The sequence below is a fragment of the Trichosurus vulpecula genome, chromosome 8 (genome assembly GCF_011100635.1).
Source record: "Trichosurus vulpecula isolate mTriVul1 chromosome 8, mTriVul1.pri, whole genome shotgun sequence".
Taxonomy (NCBI): Eukaryota; Metazoa; Chordata; class Mammalia; order Diprotodontia; family Phalangeridae; genus Trichosurus; species Trichosurus vulpecula.
In genome coordinates, this window is record NC_050580.1 from 177,422,857 (window position 1) to 177,446,904 (window position 24,048).

General features: G+C 48.8%; 2 protein-coding genes across 2 annotated transcripts; one reads left to right on the plus strand and one right to left on the minus strand.

Annotated features, from left to right (window-relative positions):
- The first annotated feature begins 1,996 nt into the window (after positions 1-1,996).
- Positions 1,997-10,943, plus strand: CDH24 (cadherin 24). The gene is made up of 11 exons (XM_036735629.1): positions 1,997-2,197; positions 2,397-2,691; positions 3,118-3,237; positions 3,361-3,528; positions 3,920-4,107; positions 4,531-4,784; positions 6,460-6,596; positions 8,904-9,025; positions 9,113-9,224; positions 9,778-10,026; positions 10,197-10,943. Exons 1-11 carry the CDS (start codon positions 1,997-1,999, stop codon positions 10,694-10,696), a joined length of 2,346 nt encoding a protein of 781 aa, XP_036591524.1. The 3' UTR covers positions 10,697-10,943.
- A 7,870-nt stretch (positions 10,944-18,813) lies between these two features.
- PSMB11 (proteasome subunit beta 11) lies at positions 18,814-19,599 on the minus strand. Its single transcript, XM_036736600.1, has one exon. The coding sequence runs from the start codon at positions 19,597-19,599 to the stop codon at positions 18,814-18,816; it is 786 nt and encodes a 261-aa protein (XP_036592495.1).
- Between the last annotated feature and the right edge of the window lie 4,449 nt (positions 19,600-24,048).

A 24,048-nucleotide genomic window follows, 5' to 3' on the forward strand; every position in this document is an offset into this window, starting at 1 on the left:
TGTATTCCCTTTTCCAGCTCTCTTCTTTGCCGTCTTTAAGCCTTTCTGTCTCACCTCGCTCCTCTCCTCTTTCCCTTCCTCTTTCATTCCCTCTTTTCCCCTCTTCCTAAACCTTGTTTTCCCATCCCATCTCTCTCCTACCCGGTATCTTCCTCCTTTCGTTGTCTGTCCCCCCCTTCTCCTTCCTTCTCTTTCCTTTCCCTCTTCTTTCCTCTCTCCTTCCTCCCCCTCTTCCTATCTGTCCCATTGCACCCTTTCCCACATATCTCTTCCATCATCTCTTCTTTTCCTCCTCTCCCCCATCTCATTCCTTTTCCTCTTTCCTTCTCCTCTTTTCCTCCCTCTTCCCCCTTTCCATCCTTCATCTCTCTCTTCCCCCTTTCCTTTGCCCCTTGTTCCCTTTTCTCTTTCCTCCTCCTCTCTCTCCTCTTTCTCTTTCCCCCTTCTGTCTTTCATCTTTCTCCCTTTCCCTTTTCTCTTTCCTCTCTTTCCCTCTTCCCCCTTTTCATCTTTCATCTCTACCTCTCTCCCTTTCCCTCTCTCCCCTTCCCTGGCTTCCCACTGGATGGACAGGCTGTCAGGTGTCTGGATCTTGGTGAGGAGGAGGGGCTGGAGCAGGGTGCTACCTGAGGTGTCCCCCTGGGTGGGGGGGAATAGAGTGGAATGGGACTGTGGCTCTTCTTTCTTCCTTTTCTGTCTTTCCCCGCTTGAGCCCTTCCTGTCTGTCCCCATTTCCCCAGACTGAAGTTCCCTCTCCTGTCCTGGTCTGACCCCAGTCCTTGGGGATCTCCCCAGTCACCACTACCGGCAATTTCTTCTGTGCTCCCACACTGACTCTTTACTGGGGTCCAGCTCTCTGGCTCCGTGCTTTTTCTGTATCTCTATGTATCTCTGTCTTTCAGTCACTCTCTGTCTCCCTCCGTTGATCCCTTTCCACCACTATCATTCAGTGTTCTCGCTTTCTTCCATCTCCCTCGCTCATCTTTATGTCTCATTCAGTGGCTCCTCTCTTCCCCATTCCCCTCTTTTCCTAGCCCTGGCCCTGGGCTCTGCCTCCCTCCCCACCAGCCCCCTTGCTTAGCTCCAAGGGGTGTCACTGCGGTGCACACTGACTATACCCAGCAATGCCTTTCACATGGGGTCTGGGGCAGGATCTAGAGAAATGGGGCCTCAGGAGTCCATGTCAGGGGTCACCTCTTTTCTCAGGCCTCACTCACCTTTACCTCCCTAGGGATTTGGCTTTATTTCCCTCCTTCTTCATCTTTCATCTTCTCTTTTAGACCCTCTTAGGCCATACACACACCCCCTAGAATCAAACCCCTATTAAGCCTGGCTGGTTTGATCAAACCCTTTTCCTCAGCCCCTCCTCCTTAGGCTCCCAAGGCAGAGATCCTAAAGCTGTCAGTCATAAAGTCTAGGTCACCCTGTGTCGTAGAGAGGGACAAGTTGAGGGGAAGAGAGCCCAGGCTGAGGATTTCTCAGACCCTCCCTGCATTCTGGCCCTTCTTCCATTTCTCTCTCTTTTCTCTCCAGCTGCACTGTGACTGATCAGAGATTTGACAACTTGGAGGCCAGAGGTGAATATAGGGACAGTGCAGGTGGGAAGAAGGATGGGGGTGGTCATGAAGGTATTGGGATTCTTCTGTTTCCTTCCCTATCCCTTCCAACCTGAGCCTCTCCTGTCCTATCTGTCCCCTTCTCCCCAAACCCTTAAGTTATTTTCTTAGCATTGCATCCATTACCAATAAAGGTTATTGGGGAATGGCTACTAATGGGTCTAGTTGCCAATGTGTCCAGTCGGGGGATTTGAGGGTATCTCGCTCTCTCCTTCCTTGCTGACCAATTCCTTTTCTGCAGGTTTGGACTGATGGGGTAGCCCCCACATACCTGCCCTGCCGGCCCCACCCACCACATGGACAGCACCACTGTGGGGAGAGGGCCGGTGGGTCAGTGAGTGGAGCCTGGGCTGAGCCAACACCAGAACCAGGTTCAAAGCATGTGGGTCTTTGTGCGGCTGTTGCTGGCCTGGCTGGGGAGCTGGGGTTGTGCAGGGAGGCTGGTTGCCCCAGCCCAAGCATGGGCTGGTATCAGGGAGGGCCAGGGGCCTACGCTGCTTCGGGCAAGAAGGAGCTGGGTCTGGAACCAGTTCTTCGTCATCGAGGAGTATGCTGGCCCCGAACCTGTCCTCATTGGCAGAGTAAGAATTAACCCCTCCCCTCAAAAGTCTCATATTTCCCAACCACTTGATCCTTCCTCTGGCTTGACCCATTTCACTTCCTTCCTTCACCTTGTCCCTAAGCATGGGCCTTCTGATTCCTTATGTCCATTCCCCTTGCTGGGCTCTCTCACCCCAGCAGCTTTCTAATACCTGACTCCTAACTCCATGTCCCACACAGCTTCACTCAGATGTGGACCGAGGTGAGGGCCGAACCAAGTACCTGTTGACTGGGGAGGGAGCAGGCACTGTGTTTGTGATTGATGAGGCTACTGGCAACATCCATGTCACCAAGAGCCTAGACAGGGAGGAGAAGGCCCAGTATGTGCTGTTGGCCCAGGCTGTGGACAGAGCCTCCAACCGGCCCTTAGAGCCGCCCTCTGAGTTCATCATTAAAGTGCAAGACATAAATGACAACCCGCCAGTCTTCCCCCTTGGGCCGTACCACGCCACTGTGCCGGAGATGTCCAATGTTGGTGAGGGACTCTTGCTTTGATCCACCCCAATTTTCCTCTGGAATAAACCAGACTCCTCTCTCCCCTCAAGTGTCTCCCATAGCAAGCTCCTCACATCCAATTTATATAATCTCCAAACCCCAGGCTAGGCTCATCCTGTTCCTCCAGGCCTTCTTCCTCCCTCCATTCCAAAATATCTCCTTCCCTGTTCCAGGATGCTCCCTTCCATACCGCATATGCTCAGGTCCCTCTCCTACCTCCAGAGCACTACCCCCCACCCCCACCCCAGACCACCATTCAACACTTGCTCCACCACCCACCTGCCCAAACCACCTTCTAATCCTCCCATCTAACTTCCTGCAGCCTTTCCCATCCCATCACTTCCTTTACTCCTGCCCCCTCCTTCCCTCCCTTATGAGCTGGGGGTAACAGGAGACTCCCTGGCAGGGACATCAGTGATTCAGGTGACAGCTCAAGATGCTGATGACCCTAGCTATGGGAATAGTGCCAAGCTGGTGTACACAGTGCTGGACGGGCTGCCTTTCTTCTCCGTGGACCCCCAGACTGGTAAGGTTTGGGAGCAGCAGAGGGGAAGGATCTAAAGAATGCTCAACAAAGAGGGTGAGGGGTGGGAGTCAGAAAAACTCCCTCCATGCCCATGACTTAGTATCCTTCCCCATCCCCTTCCAGGAGTGGTCCGGACAGCAATCCCCAACATGGACCGGGAAACGCAGGAAGTGTTTCTGGTGGTGATTCAGGCCAAGGATATGGGTGGCCACATGGGGGGGCTGTCGGGCAGCACCACGGTCACTGTCACTCTCAGCGATGTCAATGATAACCCCCCCAAATTCCCTCAAAGTAAGGGCGCCAACTCTATCCCTCTTCATCCCCTTTTCTGAATTCCCAGAGTCTGCTAGATCTTGGAGGCTATTCTCTGTCTACCCCCTGACTTCAACCTCTTAGCTCCTATGTCTATATTTCCCTCACTCTCTGAATAACATTCCCTCAGGCCTCTCCTCCAGAGAGGTGGGGAGGGGGGCCCTGTTGAAGCCTTCTGCTTGCCCCTATGTTCCCCTAGAAACCAGGATAGAGGGAGGGAAGGAGGCACTCAAGAGAGCTTTCTGGGGAAATGGGAGGAAGGGGAATGAGGAATTTTCCCAGGGTCCTCCTTTCTACTTCTTGCAGGAGATGGGAGTATCTGGGAAAGGAGAAGGGTCTGTTCTGAGTCTGTTCCCCCTTCTCTTCAAAGGCCTATACCAGTTTTCAGTGGTGGAGACTGCAGGGCCAGGGGCCCTGGTGGGCAGGCTTCGAGCCCAAGACCCAGATCTGGGAGACAACGCCCTCATGGCTTACAGCATCCTGGATGGGGAGGGGGCTGAGACTTTCAGTATCAGCACTGATGCCCAAGGCCGAGATGGGCTTCTCACCATACGCAAGGTGTGCCCCACCTTCTGACATATTCTCCCCCCATCCCAAGCCAACACCCCCTTTCTGTGCTCTACTTTCTGAGACATTACCCCAGATACACATTCACCTACTTAACCACCTTGGTGGGGGAAAGAGGGGTTGGCATCCCACCCAGCATCCCTGCCTTGCAACCATCTATACGCTTTTAATTGAGTCAGTCTTTCTCTTGCTTTGATGGATCCCCAGATGATTCTCAGATCAGAGGACTCCCATTCTTTCCAGGGAAGGGGGAATGAATACCAAATGATGTCTAGCCCCCAGACCCTGGTCTTTATTCTGGGGTCATACAGTATTCCAGGCTCAGGACAGAGGAGTCTGTCCAGTCTAGGAGGGATGCAATGGGCTCCAGGGTCCCACCCCAGCCTCTACAAACCTGTTTCCTCCCACTCCTAGCCCTTGGATTTTGAGAGCCGCAGATCCTATGCCTTCCGTGTAGAGGCCACAAATACACTCATTGACCCAGCCTACCTGCGTCGTGGGCCCTTCAAGGACGTGGCCTCTGTCCGTGTGGCAGTCCAGGATGCTCCAGAACCACCCATCTTTACCCACTCCACCTACCACTTGGCTGTGCCTGAGAACAGTGCCCCGGGAACCCTGGTGGGCCGTGTCTCTGCTATGGACCTCGACTCACCTGCCAGCCCTATCAGGTGAGACTTGGGGGGGGCCACAGCCCTGTCATATTCATTGTTGAATGACAACTCAAAAACCAGCTGCTCATTTGCTCCTCTCAGTCATTTAATATAAAAGTTTATAGCTTTTCAGTCCTATTCCTGCTCCTCCCACCCAATGTCCCCCCAGCCCCGACTCTTCCCTGTGTCCCCTTTAATCTCTGGCCTTCCTTGACTTGCCAGTTCCTGGCCTATCCTTCTCTAATAGCCTCCCAGACTTTCATCTGTTTTAGTTTCCCTTCAGCCCCTTCCCCTCTCCAAGCATCCATTTTCCCAAATACTATTCAGATAGGAGAAACCACTGGTTGGACTCCCTCTGGACTCCCCTTCCTCTTCATTTCCATTCCTAAGGACTAAGGGCTTTATGACCCTAAGCACAGCCTGGGCTTGGGGGAGTCTATGAAGAGGCCTCCCTACCCCTCTGGATAGAGATACCCCCTGGCCTCAGGAGAAGGACCCTCCCCTCCCTCAGCAAAATTGTAGTAACAGTAGAGTGTGTCTGTTACTCTCCATGTCCCCTTCCTACATCCCTCTCGGGCCTCTTCCTCCCAGCCCACACCACAACACCCTACTCAGGCCTGCCTTCCCGAGTAAAGTTCATCCTCTGAACCGCCCTTTCTACCATTTCCCATAGACACTGAACTCTTACAATCTGGTAAGCTAATTTATTCTAAGGATCTGATCAACTGATTCCTTCTAAGGTATTAATGACTGGTAATAACTTACTGTGTTCTCCCTCCTTGAGGTAAATTTGGGCGGGTGTCTCAACCAAAGAAGATTAATTTCAGGCAAAGTGTTACTCCAATGAGGAGATAATTTAAGGCAAAGGGGCCTTCCTGGGGCCCCAAAAATTATGCCAGGTGAATTCTACTGGCCAAGCTGGCCTTGACCCCAGAAAGCTTAATTTCTTCCCAAATGCAGCTGTGAGAATTAATGTAGGAGAATGGCATTGAGGTACTCCAAGCCCTACTGCTTATGGTGCTGTAGAAACACACAGCTTACTTTCTGTGTCACCTGGGGCAAGTTACTTAACTTCTGTGTTTCCTTTTCCCCATTTATACAGGGTGTTCCTAAAGTCTGGACACATAGGCAAAAATGCATATTTTCAAGAAATGAAATGAATGAAATTTTTATTTAATTGGAATATTAACAAATAGCATCTTCAATATGATTTCCATCCTTTGTGATGCAAAGGTTGATGCGCTTTGCAAGATTCACCAGAACTCAATGCAGTAACTCCGCATTACCATCAATTGCCTCTGTGTCCAGACTATAGGAACACCCTGTAGAAGGGAGAAGTAAAGCTTAATCTAGCACAGTAGAAACAGAACTGGATTTGGAATTGGGAACCTGGATTCAAATACTGGCTGTCCCATTTCATGACCAATATGACCTTGGAGGAGTCAGTTTAATCTCTATGAGATTTCCTCATCTGTAAAATAAAGAGGTTGTCCCAGATAGATGGCTTCTCAGTTTCCTTCTGGCTCTAAATCTTTGATCCTAATTCTCAGCCTACCCAGCTCAGAGTTGTTGTAAGGAAAGGGCTTTCTAAAGCATAAAGCACAGTAGCAATGTCAGTTATTGTTCCATCAGCCTCCCCCCAGGTATTTCATGCTCCGTCCCCAGCCACTAATCCTGACACTTCTCTCCTCAGATACTCCATCCTCCCCCACTCAGATCCCGAGCGCTGCTTCTCCATTGAGCCTGAGGACGGCACCATCCGCACGTCTGTGCCTCTGGATCGGGAAGCTCGAGCCTGGCACAATCTCACTGTGTTGGCCACTGAACTTGGTAAGGGAGAGGAAGGAGCTAGGGAGAGCCAGGGTCCCCAGGGTAGCTGACGGAGGAGAGGTGGGTGTTGGGGAAGCATACGGGAAGTGTCAAGAGATGAAAAGAGAACACATTTCTTGTTCTGGAGGAATTTGAGAGTTTGCTAGTGAAACACTAATGGAAGCAGCAGCAACAGTGCTGCCGTCCAACAGAGACATCTGCGTCCACCCTTACCCTTAGCTTCACAAGCAGGAACTTGGCCTGAATCTTCTGATTCTTCCTCCAAGCTCTTATCCCATCTCCAGCAAATCGTCCACCCTGATATACCATCTCCAGCCCTGATGCCCCAATGATGCAGCCTCCTACCACACTTCCATTTCCTAATGTCAGCTATCCCCAAGAGACTCCCAGCCCGGACACTGCTTTCCCCTGAAAATGCACTAAAACCCATACCCTCTCTAGCTGCTGCTTCTGAATGACATCCCCCTAGCAACCTATGGTTTGCAAACATCAAAGATACAGGCTATTAGGCCTCATTTTACAAATGGGGAAACTGAGACTGAAATGTTGAGTGCCTTGCCCAGGGGCATCCAGCTAGTAAGTGCTTGAAACAGGATTTGAATCCAGCTCTTCCCCACTCTGAATTGTATCCACCACACTGTACTAAGCAGTATCACAATCATTGATATTTATATAGCGTTAGAAAGTTTGCAAATTTGACAGACGGGAATGAGAGTGACCCAGGGAGAGGCAGATAGAAGGGGAAGGGGAATCAGGTAGTGGGATTCCAAATCTGCTGGAATTCCAGGGTAGATTCTGAGGGGGTGGGGCATGATATTTCTGGCTCTTCTCCCATCTGTCTGATTCTGGGCATTTTTACTGCTGCTTCTCAGTGCCCCCATGGGAGCTCTGCCCAGCCCAGACAGCCTCAGTATTGCCTTTTCCCTTCCTCCCTCCTGCCCTCCCCCCTCCCTCTTACATAACTGCTCTGCTTTCCCCCAGCTCCCTAGGACCTAGCCCTCATCATCTGTCCCCAAGGGATGGAGGGGAGGGAGAAAGTGATGCCTGGAATGTTCTCTGCTCTCTGTGTATTTGTATTGTCTGTGTATATGCATGACTGTAAGTGTATAGGGAGGTATGTATATCTACATTGGCATGAGTATTTGTGCATCCAGATGCACATGGATGGATGGATTTGTGTTTATGTGTAAGTCTGTAATGTGTACTCATGTACATGGGAATCTCTTTGTCTTTTTCCAATCAAACCTGCTAAAACTTTCTGTGATATTGGATCAAAGAGGTTGTCCCATTCCTATCTCTAGGATGGTTTCTGTCCTTTCTCTGAGACATAGTCAGACTCTCCCACCCTCCCTTGCTGAGGCTGGCCCCCAAAAGAACCAGACATAAGCGCCCTGAGCAGGAGGAAACCTCTTTAGACTTTTTGTCCAAGGATTTCATCTACCCACTACCTGGCTTCTTCTGGGCTCCCTCTCCTCCTTCTCTTGGGTCTAATTGATCCAAACCTGGGAAACAGGAGCTCTTCTCACACCCCCTTCTGTTGGTCAGGGCCTCACTGGAGCATATTTCTCCAGAGCCACATCTGGGGTTCCCAGCAACAGAGATATGGGGAAGGCTGGGAGAGAGGCCAGAGGAGAGATAGAGAGGGTTGGTTGGCAAGGTTATTGGAAGTGGGATGACTCAGTCTGGGGGAAGGCAGTAGGACTCAGGTGAGAGTAGGACAGCTCATTGTTTTGCCGTATGTAGAGGCTGACTCTCTAGGGCCTCTGACCAGCTGTTTGAGTGGCCATGGAATAGATGGGAAGAGAGAGGGGTGAATGTTGGAAGGTGAAAGGACGAGACCCTGACTCATACTCTGACCCGTCCCTGAGTTGTAGCTGGCCTCCCCTTGTCTGTACATCCTGAGTCCTATAGATTTTGCAGCTGCTCCCTCTCCAAGGTCAGGACGGTGGAACTAAATCACGTACAGCGTGTGATGGCCGTGGGGAAATTCAGCTCATAGCTGAAACTCGGATTCTTCTGATAGCGCGTGCTGTGTGCTCTTGGACGTGCCTTCTGTGGGTGTCTGTTGAGCTGAATGTGGTCCCTGGGCACACTTTCTAGTTTGTGTGTACCATGTGTATTGTATGTGCCCTGTCTGTGGTATACACACATGCACCAACATGATGTGTGCCAACACATGTGCATACCTGTTGAGCTGTGCTGCATTTTATTGTGTTCCATGCTTTGTATGTGTTGTGCACATGTATGTATCGTGTGTACACTGTGTGTTGAATTCCACCACGTGCTGTGTGTGTGTTCTGGCTTCAGACAGCTCTGCACAGGCCTCCCGGGTACAAGTAACCATCCAGACGCTGGATGTGAATGACAATTCCCCACAACTGGCTGAGCCCTATGACACCTTTGTGTGTGACACAGCTGCCCCTGGCCAGGTGAGTAGGGCTTCCTGAAGGAGCAAGGAGGAGGGTCAGGGTCCTTGAGGCACTCTTATTGCTCTGAATCCTTCTCTCCTTTCCCAGCTGATTCAGGTTGTCCGGGCTTTGGATCGGGATGAAGTTGGCAACAGTAGCTATGTCTCCCTGAGTAGCCCCCTGGGTCCTGATGCCAATTTCACTGTCCGGGACAATCGAGGTAGGTGATCCACACACACACAGGCCTTCAAACACATGAGTGCACACACACAATTGTTGGCATGTCTCCCTGGCATACGTCTGTATGTCCCCCTACCATACCTCTCCCCTCCTGCTTAAGCTACCAGCCCCTTTCCCACATATACCATTCCCCAACTGCAAATGATGGACTCTCCATAACACATAAAAATTCCCCCAATATGCCTACCCCTCCCACCATGATTCTCATACAGACTCAGACCTTCCCCTGACCCCAGCCCCCAATTTAGCCTTATCTGTTTCCCCTCCTCCCCCAGGCAAGGATGCTGCTGCAAACTAAAAGTAACAGAAGGGGATGGATTTGTGTTTTGTTTTGCCAACTGCTTCTTTAAAAAATGCATACAGTTCTCCTCTCTAAGCCTTGCCCCTTCCCTTGAGGCCCCTAACTCCCCACCTGCACCAGGATGGATTGGCATGACCTGAAACATCCCTGAACTGGGTTCTGATTTAACAAGCCTGGTCTCACCTTCAGTCTTGGTCCCTCTGCCCTCCTGCCACCTTCTCTCTCTCCTCAGATGGTTCTGCCAGTCTGTTGTTGCCCCACCGCCTAGTCTTGCCTCGCCGGGAGCCCTACCTGGTGCCCATTGAATTGCGTGATTGGGGTCAGCCAGCACTGAGCAGCACAGCTACAGTGACAGTCAGCGTATGCCGTTGTAAGCCTGATGGCTCAGTGGCCTCCTGCCGACCGGAGGCCCAGCTCTCCCCAGCAGGACTCAGCACCGGAGCTTTGCTTGCCATTCTCGCCTGTGTAGGCACCCTACTCGGTAAGAGGCTATGTGGCTTATAGTGGGACACTAGGACATCACATAGACAATGGGTTGGAGAAAGAGTATGGCATTGACCCACTTAGAAAGGTATGGGGACCAAGATCTCGTTCCTGGGGCAATCAGGCAGGCCTCTAATGGAGTATACCTGACCTCTCCATCCTCACCAGCCCTGGTGGTGCTGTTCGTGGCCCTCCGGCGACAGAAGCAAGAGGCACTAATGGTGTTGGAAGAAGAAGATGTTCGAGAGAACATCATCACCTATGATGATGAAGGTGGCGGTGAAGAGGACACAGAGGCTTTTGACATCACAGCCCTTCAGAACCCGGATGGGGCAGCCCCACCTGCCTCAGGTCCACCCGCTCGCCGAGATGTGTTGCCCAGGGCCCAGCCCCCTCGACAGCCACGGCCCCCTGGTCCTGCAGATGTAGTGCAACTGCTGGCCCTGAGGCTTCGGGAGGCAGATGAAGACCCCGGCGTCCCACCATACGACTCTGTGCAGGTGTATGGCTATGAAGGCCGAGGCTCATCTTGCGGCTCCCTCAGTTCTCTGGGCTCAGGCAGTGAGGCGGGTGGCCCCTCTGGGCCCCCTGAGCCCCTGGATGACTGGGGGCCGCTTTTCCGTACCTTGGCTGAGCTGTATGGGGCAAAGGAGCCCCCTGCCCCTTGAGGACTGGTCCTAATCCTGCCTGTTTTTGTGGAGCCCCCATCTAAGCTGTGCCCACTTACATGCCCTCTACAAGGGAGCTCCACGGGGTCCAGTGGGCAGCAACCACCAGCCCATGGGCCCACTGGTCCTTCCACTCCAAATCTCTGGTCCTTTTCCTATTGCTGTCTCTTTTCTCTAATTCTTACCCCGTGGGTCCCTACCTGTCTCTCTTTGTGTGTCTCTTTCTCTGACTCCCTACATCTTTCTCTAAATATGCCTCCCTCTCTCTCACTCTGCACATCTCTTTTTGCACTCCTCTGTCTCTCTCTCTCACTCTTTACATCTCTCTTCCTGATAGTGCCTCCGTCGTCTTCTCTTGCCTTGTGTCTCTTTGTCGTATTTAACATGTGTGTCCCTCCCTCTGAATCTCTCCCTCCCTATCTGCCTGTCTGTCTCTCTCACACAGCCTATGTCTATCTATCTCTGTTTTCCCTGCCCACATCCCCCGTGGTTTTCTCTGGGTCTCTGTGACCAAGTTTTAACAGCTTTTTGGTTTTTCCGTCACCCATCTCAAGAACAAGAAAACTTCCAGCCACTGACGCCCACCCGCCTATGGGGAATACTTCACCCCAGGTCAGTGCTTGACCCAGAGCTTGGTGCTGGGGAGCGGACACTGCCCCTTCATCAATGAAGCTGGGCAAAGGGACAGGGGTGGGCCTCCAGAGACCTCTTACTTCCTTGGGGGCAGAGCTAAGTGAGAGGGAACATTTCATACTGGGGATAAGATAGGTGAGAGTGTGGACCTTTACCTCTCCTCTCATTTCCCTACAGATTCTGCCCGCATGGTTTCCATCCATCACTCATGGCCTCACCCTGGCCCAACTGACCTCCAGCGGGGAGAGGGAGCTAGGCCCTTGCCCAAGGGGCCAAAACCCTGAGTCTGCCCCCCAGGCCACATCTCTGGGGAGCTCTGGCCCTGGGGGTGGTCTGGCTATTGGCCTACTCTGGGCATTTCACATCGTGTGCTTCCATGTCCCAAGGGGAAGGGAATGTCGGGGATAGGGGGTGGGGGGAGCAGCTGGGAAGGGAGAAAGTGGGAGGGAGGGAGGGGCCTCCATCTCTAATTTCATAATAAACAAACACTTTATTTTGTAAGGTCTGAGTGGTGGCTGTGCTTTTAAACCAGTTTATTTATAGGATTTTATGGCATGAAGGAACAAGTATAAAGACCCTGGCCCTATCCCAACTCTGCCTATTTCTTCTTCTGATATGAGACTTAGCATAGCCCTTTATCCTCTCCTCCCTCTCTGCCCTTGTCCCTGGCCCCTCTGTTGTGCCCCTCTGTCCTTTCCTTCCTTCCCTTCTGTACCCCACTAACAAGCCCTTCCCTCATCACCAAACTGGGGGTGACTGCCCCAGGGGCTAACTCTGTATGGGGGAGAAAAGGGAAACTGAGTTTGGTTACCAGTTGTTCTATTCTGTCAGTCTCAGATTGCATCTGGGGAGACTCAGATTTTGAAGAGGGATGGAGGGGAAAAGTCAGTGGAGAGCAGTCAAGGCAGAGAAGAGAGAGAATGAGAGGAAAATAAAAGAGAAACCACTAGGAAGGGTGGGAGAAATTCAGCAAAGTACTGCTGGTGGAATGAAAAATAACTCACATTTATTTAGCACTGTCAGGTTTATAAAACTCTCCTAAGAACAGCCCTGTAGATTTAGGTAGTGCAAGCATCATTATCTCCATTTTACAGATGAGAAAACTGAGTTCAAAGAGGTTAAATGATCTTGTCCAATGTTACTCATCTAGTAAGCTGGCAAAACCAGAATTGGGGGTAATTGGAAATAAGAAAATATACAATATATAATAAAAATATACAATAACATGTATTCCTGGCCTGGCAAAAGGAAGGGATTGGAAGGGATGACCAATCAGGCCCTTCCCCAATTAAGAAAAGGGTGGTCAAGGATAATTTGGCTGAGAAATACAAAATTGGGGGATCCCTTATGCTTCCCTGTGGACATTGCTCTCTTCTTTCAGCAGGAGGCATGTGTTGAGGGCAGGTAAGGAGGGTTGGCTTCCTCTACCCTGATCCATCTCCGACCATCCTTGATATCTGATCCTAGTCACCCGAACTGCTGCAGAACCAGGACAGGGAGAATGGGAACAGCAGCACAGGGGCCTGCCCTTCCCTCACTTCCCCAATCTTATAGTCAGTCATTCCCTCCTTTCCAACACTCCCATAACCCTCCACAAGAAGGCCAGGAAAGATTTGGGAAGCGATGTGTGGACAAGACCCTCACCACCCTGACAACCGGTCATTGGACCCATAAATAATTTACCAATCGGGAAGGACAGAAACTATCGAGGGGGGAAAAAGGGAAAGAGAGAGAACTGAGAAGAGAGGAAGGAAGGGATGAGGTAGAGAGAAGAGGATAAGGGAAGAAAGGAGAAACTAGAGGAGGATGGGAGGCAACCACGTGCACAGTGGCAAAAGCTGGGTCTAAAGGCAGAGGACCTGGAATCAAATTCTCCATCTGCTCCTTGTCAGCTGCTTGACTTTTGGGCAAGGTATTTAGCCCCTGTGGGCTTCAGTTTCCTATCTTCAAAATGAGAGCACTGTGAGGTGCCTTCCAGCCCTAAATCTATTATCCTAAGAAGAAAGGTGAGAAGTAACAGAAGAGAACTTAAAGAAGAAAAGAAAGGGATTCATACCCTTGCCCTCCCCCACTCCATCTGGGTTTACTCGTGGAATCTTAAATGTGAAATGGACTTCAGAGGCTATTTAGTCTCACTCCATTTTTGTTTGTCCTTAAAGGACCAAAATGACCTTCCCCATACATGATGAATGAGTTCTTGTTCCTTCCATCCCATCCTCCTTTCCGCCCCCCAACCCCAGGATCTAAGGAGGATAGGTCTGAGGCAGAGGCCCCCTACCAACTGAGAGAACCCCCAGCTACTTACTCCATGGAATTCCTTAGAAAACAGCCTCCTCCTTCCCTGCCTCTTTCTTTACCCCAGCACTCCAGGACAGAGTCTAAACTGAGGAGTCAAGGAAAGGGAAAGAAGGGGACCTTTAACTGATCCCCACCTCCTCCCCTCTTCTAGAGTAAGAGGAAGAGATAGCATTGAAAATCTCCTAGAGACAATCTTCATGGCTGTGTCTGCGGGGGCTATGTGTGTGTCATGTGTCTCTCCATCTGTCTTGCCGTTTTTGTGTCTAAATCTTTATATGTACATAAGCTAACGCTGGTGAAGATCACCCTCTTCCCTATGTAAACCTTTGTAAAACTTAAAAGCCTATATGAATGTGAGCTATTATTACTTTGCAAACAGGCCCCCACAAATATGTGAACATAGGTACAGACCCTATTATGCCTGAACCATAATTAAACATTTAAACCCTAGAACCAAGGTGGCCCTTTTTTGATTCTCTCAATAAAAACAATATGGGTTGCTAACTGCCCAGGGGATCCAGTCCTAATTGCTGATCTGCTTCACGTGTATATCATCACTGCTTACAGATAATATCTCCCTTCCATACACATACAGAGCCATACATACACATAACTTGAACATGAGAAGCTGGGAAGTTCTCCTTCCCTATCTCTCCCTTCCCCCCACCCAAATCAATCCTTTCCTTTCTTTATGGTTCTTAAAGCATCCCTTGAGTGGTGCAGGTGTGCTATGGGAGAATGGAACTATAGTCAAAAGGAAGGATTGAAAGCAATTGGCCATCCATCTTCCTCTCCAGCTTATCACTCCACTCCTAGTCCTTAGCCCAGACTGCCTTCTCACTCTGAAGGACTCTAGCCAACCCCCCCCCCCCAACCTTCTGTGCTACCTCCCCTCACTGCTTTGCTTCCCATGTCTTTCTGTCCCTCTTCTCCCCTTTCCCCATCATGGACATATGGCATAAACTGGGAGTACATTGGAAAGCTCTGGTTCTGAGAAAAAAGGATTATTAAAACCTTCTAGATTTTTGACCCAGACAGGCTCAGGAAGTGGTTATCCTTTGGGGGAGCAGTTGAGGAGAGAAAATGAGGGTAGAGAAAGTAGCATGTAGGTAACAAGCATTTATAACACCCTTACATTCTAACAGTGGAAGACAATAGACAAAAAGGAGTTTAAAATGTGGGTGGGAGGTGGGTAAAGGTACTCAGCTTTAGGACCTGGTGTTCTCAGAAAGTGGGCAGCACAGCTAAATGGGGTATAAAGATTGGTCTGCCTGGACCTCTCTCCAAATGGAGGCCCCATGAGAAACTCACCCATGGGAGAAGCAGGCCAGCATGGCAGTTAGACGTTCATGGGGTGAGGCGAGAGGGGAAGAGATGAAGAATCTTTGGTGGGGAAAGCCCCAGAAACAAGAATTGATGGGAAGCTAGTTATAAACTCAGCCAGAGCAAGGTCCCAGAATCAGAGGAGGAAGGATGTAGGAGGTCATCTAGACCATCTGGTCTGTTCTCATATCTGCAACATCCCTAACAAGAGCTGGGATATGGTGGGGCATGTGGAAAGAGCTCTGGATTCGAATAATGGCTCTACCAGATGCAGTCTCCATGATTTGGAGCAAGTTGTCTTATCTCTCTGGGTCTCAGTTTCCTTATCTGTAAAATGAGGAAATTAGAAGTGATGATGCCTAAGATGTTCCTTCCAGCTCTGAATGTCCTGACTAAAGACATCCAGTGTGGAGGAACCCTTTCTTCTGAGACAATCTATCCCACTCTTGGATTTCCACATTGTTAAGGAAGTTTCCTCTTATGCCAAGCCCAAATCTTCCTCTCTGCAACTTACATTGTCTTCTAGTTTTGCCTCTAGGACCAACAAGGACAAATCTAATTCCTCTTCCCAATAAAAGTTCTCTAAATATGTGAATTGAAAGTAGTTGTCACATTCCCCCTTTGTCTTCTGGGACATCCTCTCCAGTCTCAAAAACTTCCAGGTCCATGCTTCCAGATGACCTCTTAACTTGATGATAGTAGTCATTCCTTGCAAAGGTAGGGAAACCACAGGTATTGAATACTATAGCTGATGTCAGATTTTTTTCAATGTACCAGTTGGTTGTGCTGAGCTGTTTTGTTTTTCCTCTTATTATTTGTTATAAGGGACAGATCTCTGAAGCAGCAGGGGAAAGGGATACAGCAGTAAATGTAGATGATGTGAAAACAAAAATTATCAATAAAAATTTATTTTTAAAAACATGTAGTTACCAGAACAGAAGGCAGTGCTTCAAGTGTGGTCTGACCAAGAAGGTATGAATGCTCCCTTTCTGGGTTATTTTCCTCTCTTATCGTAGCTTAAGATTTAATCAGCTTTTTTGGTGGCTAACACGTCTTGAGCTTTCTGTCCACTGAACTCTGATCCCCAAATCTTGTACATATGAATTATTGTCTTAGTCATAACTCCTCCCTACTTGAACTATACTTGTACAATTGCTTTTTTGAACCCCTCTGCAGGACTTTACATTTATCCCACTTGTCCAGCCATGATCTGCTCCCAAGTTACAGAGTTGTCAAACTTTCCAAATTTCTGGGATAGGAGGTAACATGCCAATAAGACCAACCCTTTTTCCTGCTTCTCTGCCACCTATCTCCCCACCCCACTCCCAAGAACAAACTAGGGGACAAGGAATGGAAGAGAAAGACAAAGGAAAATTTTTTTAAAAGAGGGAGGGTTTTAGGGAATAGTTTCAGGAAGTCAATTGGGAAGGCTAATGAGCTAGGATAGAGGAATGGAGAAACTGCCTTTGGCCTCACTGGGGGATTCTACAAGAGCCATCTGACAGCCAATGTGTACTGGCTGGACCTCCTCAAGAGATGAAGTGGGAGATGACTCTAGAGAAGATAAATAGGATGGTACAAGGGTATATATCACCCTATCAATATGCCTTCCTTTCTCTGCCCTTCTTAGCTCAAGTTTCAAACACAAAAAAATTTCTCTCCTTTGCCTTTTTCTTGTGTTGCCCAGCCCTAGTGCCCCTGAACATCCCCTGTCCCCCATTCCATTCCTGATTTGGTTCCTGACCCCTCACTTCCCTCCTGAGAGTTATCAGGCCTACCTCTTCTCTGCCACCCCATTCTGAACCCTTCTGAGACTCTCTCCTGTTACCTAGCTCCTACTGAAGATGGTTTCTCTCTCTCTCTCTCTCTCTCTCTCTCTCTCTCTCTCTCTCTCTCTTTCTCTCTCTTTCTCCCTCTCTCTCTGTCATTTGCTTAATGACAACTGAGGAAGATGAATGGAGAGGAGAGAAATAGTGAGGACCAGGCCCCAAGATCTAAGCTCAGCAAAATATCTCCCTACCTAGGTTCTTCAGCTACTCCTAAAGACCCCGAGTTTGATGGTCCCACAGCCCCAAGGCTGGGCAGGAGGTGGGTGGAAGAGGAGAATTAAGGTAGGTAAGATTAGATGCAGACAGGTATTTATTACTCCACCTCAACATGACACCTCTACCCCGTCCCTCTGAACCTGAGTTTACACACAAACATTTCTCTCCCCTCCCCACCCCCAACCATGTCTATTCTTAGAGCCCTCAGTCCCAATGGTGGTTGGCCCACCTCATCCTGGAGTTAACCTGTTTCCTTGATAGGAGACAGTTTATGAAGGACTGAGATGGTGGCATTGGGGAGAGGAAAGAGGTTCCTGTGACTGCCCCCTTCTGCAGACCTTCATTCATCATCTCCTTAGGAGGCCAAGGGCATGGGGATAGTTCATCTACATGATCAGAAATACTGCACCATTTGTGTACCCCACAGTCGAGAATGAAATGTATGGGAGAAGGACCTGAGCTATACCCCCAAACCTGAAACCTCTAAAATGTCTATCTGCATACGTGATTCAGAGGAGGCTCATTCAGACTGAAGCAGGCTTGCTCAAACCAAAGCTCCAGGTCCAGAGGCCCCTAAGGGCATAGCTTGGTTGTGTGCCACATTCTCCTCTTTCCTCCCCACCCCCACCTCAATGAACCAGAGCTAAAACCTCTTCCCAAAGAGGTGGTGGTGGAGGGGGGCTGGAGGCCTTCTAGTGGCTGAGAGTGCTATTGCCTGCCCTGGAGACAGCCAAAGGAGAGTGTAGGCTCTGACCAAGCTAAGCCAATCAAGTTGCCACCTTTCCAAAGCCCTTGTAGTCAAGGCTGACCACAGAGAGGGGAAGGATGGGGGGTAGGAACATGCCCGGGGTAGAGGTAGAGGAGATTCACATCAGTAGATTGTAAGCTTCTTGAGAACAAAGGCTGTGTTTCATTTCACCTTCATATCCCTCTCCTACCACAGGGCAATGTCCATACATATTGGTTGAATTTAATTTTAATAATTCAAAGACTACAGCCCTTAGAGGGAAATGTCAGGCAGCCCAGCCCAGGGATTTGTTTCTCTCCCTGTTAGGAGATTCCCAATTCTCTGACAGAGCTGGGCCACACAGAACTATAGAAATGTGGAGCTGGAAGCATTGAGTCTCAGAAATTAATTAACCCCTGCACAGAGGTCAGACTCAAGCATCCCCAGTGTCCCGGTGTAAGAATCAGGCTAGGAAGACCTGAGGGCAGTGTTGGATGGGGATGGAAGGAACAATGGGAGGGTGCCAAAAGTAGTTCTGCCCCCAGAATTAGAGGGAAACAAAGAAAGAGAGAAAGCAAACAAGAGAAACAGCTAAAGGCAGGAAGGAACAGAAGGAACAGTCTCCATGGAGAAAACAAAAAGGTAGAAAGGTGTGAAGAAAGCACATGTGGGAGAGCAAAGAAGGGAAAAATGGTGAGAGGAAAGTGAATCCAGGGAACGCAGCTTACATTCTTAGGGGGAAAATTCAGAGCAGGGGAGAAGGCTTGAGGGATATCGGGATCAATCAGAGGACAAGGAGAGAAGTCAATTGGTCTGGAAGGTAGAGCTGGCTAGACGCTTCCAATAAATGGAGAGGGAGATCTGGGGAAGATAGAGTCACATGATTTGGTCCCAGGAGGGCTTCATTCACCTGGCCACCTTGTCAGCATGCTTTCACATACTGCTAGGGCTCCTCCCAGCATCTCTGTCTTTTCTGCCTCCAAGAGTGTCCTCTTCTGGTTCTGGAATCTCTTCCTGGACCATAGTGGCATGTCCTTTGTCTTGTTGGTTCAGTGAGTTCCAAGTGGAAATGGGGGAAAGGAAAAGAAGGCTCAGGAGGATGTAGGGGTGGTCTCTTCCTCCTGTTCCCCAGTCTCCTGCAGCCTGCTGTACAGCATACAGGCATCCTCTCGAGACACTTGCTCCCAGCCACTCTCCTTCACATGGTATAGGTCCACAGAGCCACCTGAATAGGCATCCCTGCGGGTAGCATGGGCCACGGCTTGGCGAGCCAGAGTGTAAGCCTCTTGTATAGTCATGTCATAGCGGTAGCCACGGTCCAGTACACCATAAGCATAGGGTGAGCCAGAGCCCACGGAGAAGACATCACCAGCCAGGAGGGTCCCATCACTGTAGACATAAAAGAGGGCAGGGCCAGTCTGGTCCCAACCACACAGGGCTGTGGCCACACACAGCCCCAGCCCCCGGTAACGGTACAGCATAGTGGAGAGAAGCTTGGCAGCCCCTGCCACGCTGGGCAGCTGGCCCTCCCTGAGAGCCCGAAGGCGCAATTCCCGTTGCAGTATTCGGTACCAGGTGGCACAGTCAGCTGAGGTGCCTGAGGTTGTGCCTAAAAGGTGCTGGTGGACAGGGATGACCTTCTGGGAAGCAGGGCAAGCCACATAGGAGTCACAAGAAGATCGGGTGTCAGCTGCAGCAATGACCCCATGGCGGAATCGGAAGGCTAATGTGGTGGTGCCATGTGCCAGTTCTGGACCCTGTGTCTGTAGAAAGATAGAAGGGTCATAGCCCCTGGGGAAAGCCCAGTCCCCAGCCCCAGGGAGGTGAGGGCTCAGGGCTTCAGAGGCCTGCCAATTGCATACATTCTCCAGAGCCATCTTAGGAAGCAAGTGGAGCCTAGAAGGAATTGGGCAGGGTTATATGGGCTGTAGTGAGGTAAGGACAGGAGCAGGGGAAGATAAGGTACGCTACTAAAAAGCTGGACTGCATCCAGAGTTAGATGAGAGTACTGAGAATTCACGCTCCTTTTCTTCTACCCTTCCCCCACAAAGGTTCTACTGAAAGAGGATCAGGCGTGGCTGGGGGGGATGCTGTCATTAGTAAGAAAGCTTCATCTTCTATCACCCATGCTGTGCCTGAGAGTGACCCATGGAATCACCTCTGTCATACTGCATGCATGCCCTGGAAAGCCTGGAGGACTAGGGGATTTCTTGGAGTAGAGTAAGGAAGGGGAGCTGGGGCAATAGCAGAGAAAGGTAGGAGTGACTTACCTGCCTTCCGGCCTTCTTTCCTTCCCTTCTTCTTTCCTTATCTGTAAAATGAAAATCATGATAGCTATAGAGCCTGTCTCGGGCACCACTATTGTAGTGGATCAAAGGGGATGATGCATGTGAAACACTTTGCAGACCTTAAAGCATCATATAAATGTCAGCTTTTATTGTTATTCTCTTCTTCCCATCTTTCTTTTCCCCCTCCTCCCCTACCTTGATTCCTTCCTTCCTTCCTTCCTTCCTTCCTTCCTTCCTTCCCTACCTTGATTCCTTCCTTCCTTCCTTTCTTCATGGAGACTTAGCCTAGTTCACACATTCAGTCCAAGAAGGAGAGAGATAGACTGTGCCACAGAAAAGGGAAGGAAGAGTAGAGTAAAAGGAAAAAAAAAAAAAATTCAAATCCCTCCCACACAAAGCAGCCTAGAGGTTAAGTCTGAAAAGAAATTGTTATTTGCAACTGTCCCTCCCTGCCCTAGCATTAATGTGCCACAGCCCATCTTTCCCATTAAAAAAAAGACAAAAGCAAAAAAAAAATCTGATAATACTGACCTATCATCAGTAGGAAGTATGCTTTGAGTTGTTTTTCCAACAGTGGGGAAAGATTTGCACTAATCCAGCCATACTCTCTCCTTTGTGACAAATAGCATTCATTTCCAACACAGCTAAGTCAGGCCTAGGCTTGTAGGCTATAGCCATAGAACAGAGTAAAGATAAGTGGTCCATGCAGGGATCAAACCCCCTCTGCTTATTAGTATCATGGGCTAACCCAGGTCAGGCTAACCAGTAGTCCTTTTGGAGTCCTGGGGGGTTTCATGGACCCTTGGGAAGGGGAGAAGTCATTTTGTCAGAGTGGTACACTGCCTCCTCTTACGGCCCCGATGGTGCCAAAGTACATCACAAGGTATATTTTGGCTGGATTTCTCAAGGTCTTTTAGTCCATTCCCCTACTTTGGGAAGCCTAAAGAGCCCAGAATTGTGCCTCAAAGTACAGGACAAGCTTCTCTGACTATGGTTGGTTCTATTCATTTTCTCATTACAGGGTCTCTTGATTAGATCCCTTCTTTCCATTCCCACTGTCCTGCTGCCCTTTTCCTTACCAGCTCTCACCTGAACAATTACAGGTCTGGTCCTGAACCCCACAGCCAGATTAATCTTCCAAAATCTTTGATATTTTTATATTATTCTCTGGCTCACAAACTTTCAGTGGGTCTCCATTGCCTATTAGATAAAACCCAGACATCTTAGCCCACTATATTTAAAGCGCTCTCTAACACAGCCACAACCTGCTTCTTCGTAGTTCCTATTTCTCCCTTACGAGGCCCTTGTGCTGTGGACAGATGGGCCTGTTCATTGTCTTTCCTCAACACATGTATATTCTTGCCTTTGTTTATCTTATTCTTAGCACCATCAACCACCATCTCTTCCTCGTCGTATCTGGAATAGCCTCCCTTCTCCCCAATTATCTGAATCTTACTCAAGGCCCAACACAGATCCCACCGGCTTCCTAAGCCTTCTCTGACTGTTCTGTTACAGCCCCTTTTCCCACCTCAAATCTGCTATGGCATTTGTCTGTAATATTCATTTGACACTCCCTATATATTGCTTTGAATATTTGAGCCTTTGATACGTCTACATCTTGTCTCCACAATCAGACTGTAAGCTTCCTGAGGGAAAGAACAAAACCTTATACTTCTTCATATGCCTACAGCAACCTCTTCTCATTTATTCAGTAGGTATGTATTGAGCATCTACCACGTGTAAGACTCAGGGGAGGGGGGGTACAAAGTTTCACAAGACAGGTCCCTGCCCTGAAGGAGCTTATAATCTAGTAGAGAAGATATCATATGTAGATAAAAATATGTATCTATAATACAAGACAGCATATTATTAGTGCCATAAATGATATAATCTCAACAAAAAATTAAGTGACTACCATGTACAGGGCACTATTTGGCAACAGGAGAGACCAAAGGTGAAAGAGGACAGGATCCCTCAAGAAACACGTGCAAATAGCTATTACACAAAATGATGCATGAGAGGTGAAGACCGACTGCTGCTGTTCTCTGAATAAGTATTTGCCTTTGCCTAAGCCATGAAATGCCATCATTCTAAACTCTACCTTTTCTTTTCCCTTCCCTTTCCTTCCCTTCCCTTCCTCATCATTCAAGGCTCAGCTCAAATGCTACCCTGTATATGAAGACTTCCCTGGTCCGCCTAGCTGAAAATCTGCACAGTGATCATTGCTGATAAGGTATGGGATGGGGGGGGGGGCGGTTCAACAGGAAGGGGAAGTGGAATTAGGGAAAACTTCATGGTAGAGGTGGCATTTGAGCTAGACCTTAAATGATGAGTAAGATTTAACGAGGGGTGGGAGGCAGGCGGAGATGGAGGGGATGGTATTTCAGGCATAAAGAACATACAAACAAAGAGCCATGGGAGCATAGAGGAAAGGAACAATGGAACCAGGAGCACATTTCATGGAAGCCCATGTAAGCCAGGTTATGGAGTGTGGAGTTTATTCTACCGACAATAGAAAGCCACTAGATGTTTTTTGAGTAGGGTCAAAGTCACACTTAAGAGGCAGCTGATGGCACAATGGATAGAGCACTGGTCCTGGAATTGGGAAGATCTGAGTTCAAATCTGACCTCAGATACTTACTAGCTGTGTGACCCTGGACGAGTCACTTAATCGCTGCCTGCCTCAGTTTCCCCAATTGTAAAATGGAAATGATAATAGCACCCACCTCTCAGGGTGGTTGTGAGGATCAAATGAGATAGTAATTGTAAAGCACTTAGCACGGTGCCTGGCACATAGTCAGCACTATGCAGATGTTAGCTATTATTAAGAATTAATTTGGTGTCAAGTTATAAAATGAATTGGAAGAGGATAGAGACTAGAGGCAAGGAGACAAGGTGGGAGGTATGCTATGGTCTAAGAATGAGGGATAGGGAGCTTACCTAGAGTGATTGGAGAAGAAACAAAATGCAAACAATGGAATTGAGAGACTGTGTGGAGGAAGAATTGAGGGAACATGGTGAGAGGGAAGGGTCAAAGTTGATTGTCAGAGTTCTTGTCTGGGTGACTGGAAGAACAATGGTGTTACTTAGAGAAACAAGGAAGTGAGAGAGAATAGTAGGTACTGGAAAAATATTTGATCGATTGGATGAATCCTAATTCCCTGTATGGTCCCTGTATGATCCAAGTGTGAGGAAAAATACATTCCTTCTTTTCGATCTGATAGTAGAGCTTAAAGAAGGTTGCTAGATTTCAGGTTTGAGGAGTCAACCCATGTAGTGCCTGAAGAGGATAAAGGTGTGTGTTTGGGGAGGTGGGAAAAAAGGAGCATGAAAGTTTTGTCCTCCCCAGAAGCTGTCATGGAAGGAGTGGTGCTGGTGCTAGTTGGAACTCCAGGCACTTCCATGCTGTACCCAGAAGTGGGTACATTATTATAAACATACATCCATTTTCTGGTTTTACCCAGCCTCCCAACTGAGTTAAAATATGTGGAACAAGGCAATGAAATATGTCCCAGAATCACGGAATTTAGATTTGGAAGGGGACCTCATTAGCCATCTAGTCCAATCCATATCCAAAAAGAATGCCCACTATAACATGCTTGTGAAGGGATCATGTAGTCTCTCTCACCGCTTCTTTGAGGCATTTTGTTCCACTTCTGGATAGCTCTAATAGTCAGAAATTTTTACTGACGTGAAGCCTAAATCTGTTACCACTTTCATCCACTGACCTCTAGGACCGAACATAACAATTCTAATTCTTCTACATGGGACAGCCTTTCAAATACTTGAGACCCCCTTCCAAATCTAAATTCTGTGACTCTGTGACATATTTAATTGCCGTGTTCTACATATTTTAATAATCTTGTTTGTATTGGAAACTTAAAACAATCTTTCCTCCCAGAGATGGAAGGAACATTAGAGCTGATTTAGGTCAATTCCTCATTTTATAGATTAGTAAAAATTGAAGGCCAGACAGATGAAGGGACTTGGCCAGGGTCATACAACTAATTAGTGTTAGAACTATTAATAGCATCTATT